This window comes from Kryptolebias marmoratus, linkage group LG13 (genome assembly GCF_001649575.2).
Source record: "Kryptolebias marmoratus isolate JLee-2015 linkage group LG13, ASM164957v2, whole genome shotgun sequence".
In the NCBI taxonomy this organism is placed as follows: Eukaryota; Metazoa; Chordata; class Actinopteri; order Cyprinodontiformes; family Rivulidae; genus Kryptolebias; species Kryptolebias marmoratus.
Window position 1 is genome coordinate 3,363,391 of NC_051442.1, and position 13,020 is coordinate 3,376,410.

Consider the following 13,020-nt stretch of genomic DNA (forward strand, 5'->3'; position numbering starts at 1 on the left):
TCTTAGTTGGATTTAGCTATTTTAGGATTTTAGTAAGTGTTTTGCTCCTTTTAGCTTTTAACTAGCCTTTTGCTTCTTTGAACTACAATGCAACCTTTTGCTACCTTTAGCTCCAAGCTAATGTTTTGCTTTTTTTCAGCTTTAATGACTCAGTTTCAGCTTTTTCAGCAGATCTTAGTATTTTCACTGAAAGTTTCTCTGGTTTGTGTTTTAATTTTTTTTTTTGAATATTTGTGGAAACTTGGTGGTTTATGTGCAGAAGTTTGTGAGTTTAGAAAGAAAAGCAGCTGCTGTTCTTGTGTAACTCACAGGCGGCCATCATGATCCAGAGTGAAGTTGGTTTACTGTGAAATAAAAGGCAAACCTTCAGCTGCTTGGTGTGTTTTTAATTGACCTTAAAGGCATGAAGGACACAGATGAAGACGGATCCTCTTCTTTTATTTGTGTTCTTTTCTCTCTGACTGTAAACTGGAAGTTTTGGGTTCCTGGCCCCCCTCCCCTGCGCGTTAAGGCGCATGTGTGTTTGGTTGCTGTGATGCGAGTTGAGCCGCATCCAGACGCACTGGCCGCCGCTGGCTGATGCCTCCCCCCACCCCACCCCTCCTCCTCCTCATCCTCACCCTCCTCGTCCTCCCCATCGCTCCTCATCTTGGTGCTGTTGTTGTGCGCAAAAAGCTCCCGCGCCGGACGGACGGACGGAACCAGCGGAGCGGCACTGCGGAGGGAAATGAAAGAACAAGAAAGCAGACATGGATGTTTAACCGGCTTTTGATTTTTTATTTTTTTTTAATTCTTCAAATCTTTTTTTTTTTTTTAATTATTTTTTAAACCCTCCCCTATGATGTTGGTCTTGCCCCGGGGGTTGTAATTAAAAACCTGCTCGATGTTTCTCACCAGTTTCTAACCGGAACAAAATGAGGATTTCTGCTCTCGGCTGGATTCTGTGGATGTTCTCGGGCTTTTGGGGTCTGACTATGGGAGCTTTCCCGAGCAGCGTTCAGATCGGTGAGTGTGTCACGTCTGAATCCTGACAATCCGTGTGTGGACGTCCTGCAGCCGACATGTAACACCTCAAAGTCCCGTCGAACCGCGCAGTCGGGCTGTGGTGCTGCCTGTGCGCCTTTCTGCGTCTGCGGGCTACAGCGTGGATCCCAAAGCACTCCGCCACTGCAGCAGATCAGAGCAGCAAAGTGTGTGTGTGTGTGTGTGTGTGTGTGCAGGCTGCCTGTGCATTGACTGCTTTTAACACTGCTGGAGACCTCCGGGTCCTGGTGCTGCCGTGAGCCGTCCCAAAGGGCGCCTTTTCCTTCATGAAACCGTCTCCATGTTGTCGTTTCAGAACTTCACGGCTTTTCTCGTGGGAGGAAACGCAGGGGACAGGTTTATGGTTTTCATTTCAGTATCAGGCAGGTGGTTGATTGGAAGGCGGGGAATGGAAAGAGAGGCGAACTGTGACCTCCAGTTGCAGATCCAGGGGCGCATCCAGAAAGTTTTAGACAGGGGGCTTGGATGGGAGGCCACCACGGTTTGTGTTTAAATCTAGAACTCCGATTGGAACCTGGAAGTTGAAGCAGAATTGAACTAGCAACCCCTTAGGCTGGACCAAGTGCCCCCACCTTCTCTCACTGTTGGGACCGGAAGCCAGCAGGACTCGGTTTATAGAAGCTGCCATGTTGTATTTTTGGAACCAGAGTCTGAGCAGTAGGGATGCAGGGATTTAAGTCCCGCCCACTCCCTCACACACAATCATGGTGTCACATGACCTTTCTTTTAAGCATAAAATGACCAATTACAGCAAAACAAATTAGAAAAATTGAACATGCACCACAGGGTAAGATCTATGTGAATCAACACAAGCAGCAGGACATGGACTTGTTCTGAAACCATCCTGTGGGGACGCTCTATCTGCTCTGGCTTCAGCTTCCTGGTTGCCGTATTGTGTCCAGTGTTTCCCTGTGGGCTGGTTCCAGCACAAGTTTTAGGTCCCGTCCGATCCATATAAACTAAGAGGACAGTGCTGTTTGTAAAATAAAAACAAACGAAAACCCAAGCAATTTATTTTCAGGTGTTGACTCTTGTTGGTTTACGCTGTCTGCTCAAATATTTATTTTTCTAACAGATTTGACTGTAATTCATTGTTTCATGCTGAAAACAAAGGTCACGTGACACTATGACTGTTTGTTGGGGGATCAGGCGGGACTGAAAAAGTTTCTGGTTCCAAACATATGGCATGGCAGCATCTATTAACCGGGTCCTTCTGGACACTAAACACACTAAGAACTGCTGGGTTATTTTGATAACTCAGTTGCTGTGTTGGGCCATCGGTTGGGTTGGTTTGGCCAAATATCGGGTCAAAATCTTTGACTCAGTGGTCAAGTTGGAGATTAGCCGTGTCATTCCTCAAAGTCCAACATTTTAAGACAAAAATTTGACCAAGCTGGACCTGATTGGACCTCTGCTTTAAGTTAAGAGAATGAAAATAACATTTAAAAAATGTTCAACATGGTTGGATTTGTTAATAACTTTAGTCTGCACTAGACAGTGAGTTTGGGTTCTTAAATAGCACTAATTAGTGCTAGCTAGCTAACGCTAATAGCAGTTAGCACCAACTAGCTAGGCCCAGCTGAAGTCGTGATGATCTAATAAGTGTATTAGTAGCTGTAATTCAACAAATTACTCATTTTAACCCAATTTATGGGTAGAAAACAGTATCAAATTTGCTCAGTAAGGCTGGGTTACAAATTGGGTTGATTTTAACCCATCAGTTTTTAGTGTTACTTTAAATAATCTATGGGAGCCGTTTATAATCTTGGAGTTTCACACCAAAACCAAAAGCTGTAACAGAAATTCAGCAGCGTTATTATGTTGCTGTTTATTTGAAAAATACTGCAATATGGGAATTATGGAATTACCCTTCTGATCCAATTAAAATTTATTTAAATATATGTGTATATATGTAACCTCCTGAAATCTTGCATTATCAGAAACAGGTTGGCTTTCTGCAGCATATCTTATTCTCTTCAGTTTATACCTGTTGTCCTCGTTCGGGGTAATTGTTTCGAAGCAGTGTTTGTGTTTTATGTTTATGAGGTTGTTTTAGTCTTAAATAGCTATGGATAATTAAAAATGCACACCAAACCAAAGCTTGGGACTCTGGAGGATAAGTCTGCCTGGTCTTGAGGGGGCCAGCAAATTAATAAGGGTGGCCGTTGGCCCCCACGTCCCCCCTTTGTTGGTCCGCCTGTGTTTCTCACCACAGATAAAACCGTTTCCTTATTTAATTATCTCACACTTTAACATTTTACAGATATACCCTTAACTGTACCCCTGGATTGCTCCATCAGTGAGTCTGATGATAAATGATTCTCCTTGTCCTTTCATATCAGCGTGATACTCAAATCCCCAGGCCAAACCCTGAGAGGTCAAAGTTCAGGATTTGTTACAGAACGTCTTCTCCATACGAGCTCTACGGGGAATGAAACCTGCAGAAATGCTTCGCCATCATGTTAAGCATTTATGTAACCAATCGTTGCTGATTTAAGCAAAGTGCTGCACAGACTCTCAGCTGCTTCTAACACAGTCTCCAGATATTTGTTTAAACTCATAATCGTTGCTTATTATCATTTGATTAAACAAAACCCCTGCCAGATATGGAAAATGCTGTTTATGCAGTCCCTGTGTCATCATTCTTGCGTCTCAGGCCTGTCCGACCTGCGGGACAGGAAAAATAAGAGTAAATGCCACTGTTTCGTCTTCCAGAGGACTAACATTTTTGTTTCTGAGCAGCGGCGCTCCATCAGCCTTCAGGGCAAACAAGTCCCCAATCATCACATGTTTGTTTAAAATGCTGAAAAAAATGCTTATTAGCAGCGGGAAACTTGCAGCGTGCGACACAGAAACAAACACACACAGCTGAGCTTCACACAGATGACAGGTACCCATGGTGGGGAGTCAGCTTGTCCCATCATGCATTGCACACTGCAAAAAGGATACCTGGGGATGTTTTTGATGCGAGGTTTGTTCAGTACATCCAGATAAAGCAAAACAAGATCTGTGTGTGAATAATTTAAGTCTTTGTTCGGATTCTATGTGCTTCCAGCAAACTGAGATTTAATCTTTTTGTTAACAAATCAGCTTTTAATTTGAAGTAGAATAATTGTACTTGGAGACATCTTCACAAACAAACTGATTTCGGTTTGATTTTTAGAAACTGTGCAGCATTTTTTTTAAGGTTTAGAGCCCTGGCAGTGTGATCCGTTCATATGTGCTAAATATAATTTATGCAGACGAAGTGAAAGCCCAACTATGAGTGGTCAACAATCCTGTCCGTGTCCAATCTGCAGCAGGATGCATTGGAAAATTTTCTGTTTTGGTGGCCAAGTAGCACATTTTCTTTAAACGCATTGACGTAGTGGATGCATGTGAGGCTTTCACAGATGTTTTGCACCAACGTTCCCCTGACTGAGGGACCATGGAGCAGCTTGAAAACACAAATCTGGAAGAGCTGTCCGACTCTACAAACCCATTTTTCTCGAGCTTTAAGGACAACAAAAACAAATGGATTCTTGAAAGAAGTGGAATCTGGTGTTAGAAATGAACAGTTTGTGTTAATGTTATTTATTTTAGTAGTAAAATCAACATTTTTCCATGTTTTAAACTAAAGAGCAGATGAAAATGATGAAATATACTCATGTTTAATTACTGTGCATTGTCCCTCTATTTTAAACCAATTAATTCAGATTTGATAAGTAACATTTGTAGTGCCTGAAACTGAATTTTCATAAGAAGTTTTTCCAATTCCTTGAAGGAATGGATATTGTCTCTTGCAGGCCAAAGATTCTGAGTGATCCATTAGAACTCAAGTATGTGTTGGGGATCAGTCTCAGCTACTACCACAACAAACTTTAGGGCAATATCTGTAAAACTGACCGAGTTAAAGCCAATATTTGTGTTTGCTGATGTTGACAGCTGTGAATCGGGTTGACTCCAAAAGTTAATCATTCATAGATGCACATCCAAACATTACCTGCTGAGAGTTTTGTTGCAATCCGTTTACTGGTTCACGAGATATTTTGCCAACAGGACAAACAAACACATAAGCAATGAGGCAATTACATGACCTCCCATTTTTCATGGAGTCAGCTGATAAAAAAGGTTCAAAACTTGATTCTAAACAAAGCTCCAAACAATGTTGAGTTGCACATTCTGCAGATCATTCTGAACAGAAATCAACTTTTCTTTTAAAAACCTGTCCTAAAACATTAAGTATTAATAATATTTTTAGGTATTATGATACTTTCATCTCCATCCAGGCATTTAGGCTTTACAACTGTAGAAAAACGTTTGAATAAATCAGTCAATTTGTTAATTTTTTTGTAGAATACAATAATTTCGGTCTATAGTTTATGATATTATCTGGTATAATCCCAGTCCAGCGCCTCGCAGTGGGAGCCATGTTGAATGTTTCGCCACCTGTGAGATCTGTTTCGCCGTATAAATCGTCCTAACCCTCGTCGTTTCTTTAAATCAGAGAACGTAAACCCGTCTCAGTGGAAATTAAATGAGAGCAGAATGAGATTTGTACTATCACGCTTCAACAAAACGAGTAAATCGTTTTGAAGTTTGCCTCTTTTTTCTTTTTTTTAAAGAGGTCAGCCATGAAAAAGAACACACTGGCATTTTGCTTTAAATGACATTTACACTGTCTCCTCCTAAGAAATATAGCCTTAAGTCTGAATTTGAAATGTGAAACAAACTGCTCCTAACACCTCTGACATTTGCACAACCATGAACGGCTCTGCTGAGATCTCTGTACATCAACGAGACGATAATTTAAAGGGACAGAAAAAAATAAAATAAAAGACTTATCTTAAACATCAGGCTGATTTATGACGCTGGACCTCATCTTGCATAAAGATCAGAAAGAGAAGCTGGGCTGATCCATCATGAAGTTTGGTGAATATTATCACCTTTTTTCCCTGTGTTTGTGTGCGATAAAGATGGTTTTACATGTTAAACAGACTTTGTCCCTGCCGAAAATGTAGGGTAACAATTAAAGACCCAAACGGTACCTTTAAAGCAGATGCTTTAGCCACAGGAGGCTATTTTACACCCTGCTCATGTTAGAGATCACTACAGCTGATCGTTTAGTTATTTTTTCTCCAACCAAAGCAATAAAACAAACAGAGAAACTAATAAAATGTGTGAGAAAATGTTTTAAATCCTCCAAAACTTTCATGTGCCCCTCTAAACATAAACAAACACATTCAAACAAACTGGAACCACAATTAAGAAGATTAAAAGTTAAGTTTTTGCTTGTTTTTGTGTTCATTTGTCTGTCTGTTAGCAAAATATATCACAAACCGCTGGATGGATTTCAGTGAAACTTCCAGGAAATAACCACTGGGTCCACATGCAGTGGTTAACTTTGTAAAGGCTGCTGGCGATATGCAATCCTTCAAGGAATACAAGGAGTCTAATTTACACTTAAACGGCCTTGCATTGGAAATACTATAACTATAACAGGATAAATCAATAAAGATTCAATTAAAGATGGAAATACAACTGATGATTTCTCAATCAGTGTGTTTATATAAGTGTCTTTTGTTAGTTTTATGGTAAAAAAGGTCAACATTTTTGTATTTGTTTGTCTATTTACTTGGATTTCTTGCTGTTTTTTCCAATTTTTATATGTCGTGTCACACATTTTAGGACTTCTTTGAATTTAGAGCACTTTGGTGGGGTTCAGTTTATGTTAAGGTGGTTTAACTGGACCAAAATCTGGGGCGATGATTGAAGTCGTCCCTTAAAAACACACCAGAAATGCTCATTGGTCAGAGCATCTGTGTGACAGCTTATTAATACATGCTTTACTTTGGATATTTTATAATGGCTCAGATGAGGCTATGAGTGGAAACATATTGGTCATAAAATAAAGTGTTTTTTTAATTTAGATGTGTTGCTGGAGTCTTGAGCTTCATATATAATAGACTTTTCTTGAGTACCACCAGTATGACAGAAGTCCTATTTATTAAGTGCAATATTCAAAAATCCTATAGGCAATATGTTTTGTGAATATTTGTGATCGTCACAGAACAAATTCCACTGATTCTCATTCCATTTTTCCAGCCAGTATCACTTCCTGGTTGGCGTTCACAGATCAGATATGAGAAAGTCCAATTGTTTTAGACATAATAAATCAGACAATCAGATGATTTTCTGTGCATCTGATTCTCCTATAGGACTGTGCACCCAAATCAATAATTAAAGTTGTTGCTCCCTGATTACTCCTCTCAGATTCAGCCTCCGTTAGGATTCTCATTGACCTCACCTCCGAACGTTTGTCGGTGCCATCATGGTAAACATGAAATACTAATTAAAAATGGGCTTTTTTTCAATAAACTTTAGACCTGTTCCCAGTTTACAGCTTAGGTGAGTTGATTGCTTTGCTGCAGAGCCTTTATAAATCTCACAGCTCGTATAAATGAATAATAAAAAAAAATCTCTTATGAGACGATTTAAAGTCTGCGCAGAAGGGCAATCAGACCAGGAAGTACAACTAAGAATTTGTAATTTAACCCAATCGCTAATAATGTTTTTAGCTTTGGAGGACTTGCTGCTCATATTCAGGCGTGAATGTAGCAGGAGTTTAATTTTACTGTGATTTTTTTCTTAAAAAACTGTACAAATTATGTTTTTTTATTCTTATACACGGTACCATGCTTTCATTAAAGGTCACACGTTTTTGTAAACTTACACCTGACTTTGTTTATATTTATAAATTCCCTCAGCCATTAAAATACCCTACAGTGATGGGTGGAAAGCTAAGTATGTATTAAAAAAACAACAAAATGTGACTGAGGCCTTGTGTTAATTATGAAAAATGGGAATTCCTGCTCAAAACCTTTTCTCCACTAAATTGGTCTGAGTCATTTAAGACTCAGGGGAACCTGAGAATGCCAAGTCTCAGTCTGAAACTTGTATTGTCACACAACACACAGCTGCAAATGGCACATCCAGCGGTAACTGTTTTTTTGCGGAGACATTAAATGCAGCACCAAATTCCGTGATGTCAGTAAACGTCGCATTGGCGTTAGCATAGCCAGAGAAGCAATAGAGCAACATGCTAACCTTCCGGTCTCTCGGCTTTTCAACAGCGTTTAACTGGACAACTCGGTGAGTTGCAGCTGTATTATTCGTGTGGTGAAAACATGTCTTGTGTGTACACATTGTCAACAACATAATGAATGCGGCGACAACAGTTTAGGAAACGTTTTGGTAATGGCGTCTGTATTGATGTGCTAATTAGCTTTTTTTGCTAACGTCGAACGTTACTTTAGCCAGCTAGCGGTGAATCCAAATTCCGATTAATCGTTAAAAAAATCACCTTTATTCACTCGATTTGAGAGCAGAAATCAGGGGTTGGGGTTCTGTGTCATTGTATTTCAGGAAAACGTAAGAACATGGTGGAAAATGTTATTTAAACACAAGATTTAACGAATTACAAAAGCATTTAAGCGCCTTCACTAATTGAAACTGGAATTAACACGTTTATTGGCTTTTCGGAAAGGTATTTTAAACGGGCTGTCATGAAATTCAGAAAACAACTGCTGGAACATCTAACACCTAATTAAACGAATTGGTCGCAGGTACATAACAGATATTTGTTTTACTGGGAATTATGGCTGTTTTTCCTGTAATTTGGATCATTTATCTAATCAAAAACCAAAAGCAGTCACCTCTTTAGGCTCTCAAATCCTCCTTGCAGTTATTATTTATGTTATATTGTTTAAATTTCGAACAGGGTAAACAGTACAAAATAACACACACACACATACAATAACCATATAGAAATAGAAAAGGTAGAAGAGAAGATAAATAAATGAAGTTCTTACTGTTTGAAAAGAGGCAGAAATGTATTTGAACCTACACTCTGTCATACTTCTATACAAGGAATACATATAATTAAATAGATTATACAGATATAAAAGTATTCACAACCCCGTAAATGCACAAGTATACCTATAATTTTATACTATAGTCACATAATACTTAAACTTGCAGATATAATAATAATAATAATAATAATAATAATAATTGCAATATTATGTATTAGATATAACTACAATATAATTGCCCATTTCTATGCATTTATATATTATGGTTTTATGTTCGGATTTATACAAAATCACCTTATATTCTCACTCCATATTGGTGTTAATCCCCTTTGAAAATCATCGTTTTATTTTTGTTGTTAAACTGATTGTTTCATAGTTTAACTCTAATAATGGTGACACAAAATCATTTCATGGTTGTCGTATAGTTCCCCTTAGATGATACCTCCAATCCCTTTCATAAAACATTTTCTTGCAGGTGGTTATTTTTTAAAGTTGTGCTCTTTTGTATATTACAGCATCATGAAATTTGAATGTTTTAGACATAATTAACAATAGTATACAGTTGAATTTTGACTGCTGTATTTCTTATTTGTAACTATATGGTGAAAATGTCTTCAGCAATATTTGTTTTCCATTTAATTTGATTTCTGGAGACTATTCAAGAGCCCTTCCTTGGTGTTTCATGGTCACTCATCTAAGGTACGTTAAACGGTTGAGCATCTCACGAAAACCTGTGTTTCTCTCCCGCTCTCTCTCTCTTTTCCTTTAGGCGGCCTGTTCATCAGAAACACCGATCAGGAGTACACCGCCTTTCGGTTGGCGATATTCCTGCACAACACGAGCCCGAATGCGTCAGAAGCTCCGTTCAACCTGGTGCCTCATGTGGACAACATAGAAACAGCCAACAGCTTTGCCGTCACTAACGCCTGTAAGTTTGCGTCAGACAGCTTCATGTTGAGGTTATTACGGTAAAACAAGAATATTAGGTTAGCAGTTTGAGCTACCAGCAATATTAGGAGTTTGAACAGTTATTTCTACGATATATATTGTTTGTGTGGGGCTTCTAATAGGAACTAATTGATATTTTGTGGTTTTACTTACATTGCCTGGTGAGAAAAGCTTGTTAAAAACTGTAATTTTTAAATGACTGCCTTTATACACAATGTGTAATGGTAAAAAAGGGATTGGATGTGTTTACCAAACTTTGGACTGTCAGCTCCTGAACCCCAGAACTTATTCTAAGATGGTATACGGTCCAAAGTTTTATTCTACTTTGGTTCTGTGGGTCAAGAGTTAATTACAGGTGAAACTTAAAAAAAAGGTTTAAATGGGAGAACATATCAGCTTGTTCTGTATCACTCTGGTGTGAAAAGTTTGTTTGCAAACGAAGCTACAGGAGATTTTGCAGATCGTATGGAACATTTGGATGGTGTAGGACACTAGGTTCAGGTCCTGAGTGGTTGAAACCATGCTTGTTTCAACTTTGCCAAATGCTTGTTTTATTATCATTAAGAGGTTCAGCAACAGCTTGTAACTTTTGCACAGTGCTGACTCGTAGTAGAGGTGGTAGCTGGGCATGGAAGAGTCTGAGTTGGTTTTCAAAATGTCAAAAAATGGATTTTGTTACCAATCCGTGTTTGATAAAGTCAGCAGAGTCATTGCCCTGTGGTGCCATTTGTCCCAGTAGAGTTGCCATAGCTGGGTGTTTTCACATCTTTTTCATCGTTTCTTTGCTGAACTCTGAAGAATATAAATCTATATGTAATAGTTGAAGTTAACAAGACATGATGACTTAGAAATATTTGATTTTTGTATTTATTTTCAGTGATAAACCACGATGCTAATCACGTTAGCTTTTCTATGGCGTTTTCAGTGTTTTCTATATATGCTAATTGTTGGTCAGCAGGCTGTGATTATTATGTTTTTGACATGTCATTGTGCACTCTTTAATCAATGATCATTTTATAAATAACGTCGCAGCTCTTTGAGTCATAACGAAATCAGGAAGTGTCTAAAGATTCCCAACCCTACCTGGCACATATGTTGCAAATTTAGACTTGTAGAAATTGTAAAGAGGCTCCAGTTTCACAACATCTAGTAAAGCTAAATGAGAAAATTGAAACTCAAACACTCCCACAGATTAACTTGGTTAAAAGAAATCAGCACAGCTGTCTGCACCAGTTCTCCTGAGTCAGGACTGATTTCTGGTGCACTTGGCTTTGGTCTCAGTTTTATAATTTGTAAAATTGGAAGAAACCTGAGTTGTAATACGCTGAAAAGTAAAAGTTTTAATTGTAAATTAATAACTATACCATTTTGTTGTTGGTACAACTACCCTCTGTGTTAGTGCTAATGCAATAATATAAAAAAAAGCAGTAAGGATAATTAGTGTAATAATAAAAAAACAGATAAATGACACTGATTTAGGTTTATGTGTTTGCTGATGGTGTGGCAGCACAGCTGTGTCTGAGTGTCTGCTGGCTCACATCTGATCTGAGGAAAGCCACAGATGCCAACGGGGACAGAAACAGCACGAAACAACCCCACGCTCCGCCGCTGCTTGGATCCGCTAACTGCAGCAGGCGGCGATTTTTTCCCCTCGTTTCTCAGTCTCCTCTCGGTCCGTGTGCGTTTGTGTCCCACACAGAGGGGTTGGGGGTTCCTGCACTGACCGTAAAACTCTCCAGGCTTACGTCTTTCACTATCTATGATGTGATCTGGTGTCGTTAAAAAAAAAGAAGCAAAAAGAAAATCGATGGTTAAGCTAAACGGAGAGGGAAGCAGCTTTATGTTGTAATCACAGGCATGTATAGGGGCGGCTGTAGCTCAGCAGGAAGTGAGCCCCATTTATCGACATGTGATTGTACGTATGGTGGAGAAACAAAGCTACAAGACAAGTGAGACTACACAGACTAATAAGCTCTGTAATGAATGAGTGAATGTGGCTACACAAATGCAGTCTATTTACCGTTTAGCTTGTCAGTGCGATGACTGGGAAAGTGTTTTGAGGAGCCTTAATGTGCTGTCTCTTACATTTTAATTTCACATTATCTCATGGAGCTCATATTTCCTCTAAATCACACACTGGGGATTCTCATAATCTTGTTTTGGTGTATTAGCATCATTAGAGAGTGCCAAATTAAACGTCAGTGGTTCCTGGTTGTGTTTGTACTCATGGATGTGCTGTCAGCTATCACTGAGTGGTGATTTTACGTCGTTATTTTCTTTGATTTGCTGATGCGTCTGCAACCTAAAGGGATCTTTATCTGTAAAGTATGTCTGTTTAGATTTGACTGAGGTATGACTTTCAGAGCAAAAATGATGTCTTTCAGAGGATTTTCATGTTTGTAGCTTTTTAACACGAAGTCAAAACTGCATCTCTGTGGTGAAATAAGGTTTGACAGCAAAAACGAAGGGATAAAATATGACATTAAGCACAAAACCTGGATATAAGCAAATAAAATGACTGCTGTGTCATCAGTTCCTCCAGGATTTTGCAATTTTTTGCAATCAAAACCACTGATTTTGTACTATTTGCAAGGAATTTTTGCAACATTTTTTCCCCTCATTAAACCCCTTTCAAAAATACATGTAGAAGAAAAATGAACAAATAACGAGCAGACAGATTGGACACACAAACATTTTTTTCTTTAAAAAGCTTAAAAAGCTCTATCAGCTGTTAAGGACATAACCCACATCCTGGACAGCTTAGAATTTTTTAAATCAACATAAGACGTTCTGAAAAATCTATTTGAGAAGCCTAAGTGAAATAAAATAAGTCAAGAATACATACATACATCATAGATGTAGTGTGTTAGTTTAAAATGTGAATAAACTCTCTATATGCAGTTACAGGTAATGATAAGCCAATATCAATAAAATATTTTCTTTTCAGCTCCTGCAATGGTCACTCTTGGTTGTGATTCAGTTAATGTTGTTTGCCTCTGTTGTCCCCTCTTCTTAAAGAGTTGTTCGGCATGTTGATGTTTGATTCCTTGTAAGTGGTAGTCAGTGGTAGACTTCCTTCCCTGGTCAAGGTGTGCAAAATACTTTTTCTCCACTCTCATGGAGAGAGATACTGCTTTTTCTCGGTCCTTTGCGCTCACGTATGACTGTAAATGTG

The 13,020-nt window shown here is 38.8% G+C and overlaps 1 protein-coding gene across 7 annotated transcripts in view; it reads left to right on the forward strand.

Annotated features, from left to right (window-relative positions):
- Positions 1 to 600: 600 nt before the first annotated feature.
- gria4b (glutamate receptor, ionotropic, AMPA 4b) overlaps positions 601 to 13,020 on the forward strand; it is a 112,041-nt gene continuing 99,621 nt past the window's right edge. For 3 of the 7 annotated variants that reach the window (XR_005233970.1, XM_017436717.3, XM_017436716.3), the window contains exons 1-2: positions 603 to 1,005; positions 9,667 to 9,825. Coding sequence is in view for 5 of the 7 variants with exons in the window: in XM_017436717.3 (XP_017292206.1) it covers positions 915 to 1,005; positions 9,667 to 9,825 (250 nt within the window). In the remaining 2 variants the exon portion in view is untranslated. Of the gene's footprint in view, positions 1,006 to 9,666; positions 9,826 to 13,020 lie in introns of all 7 variants that reach the window. The other 4 variants (XM_017436714.3, XM_025010704.2, XR_005233969.1 and 1 more) reach the window with 3 other exon arrangements.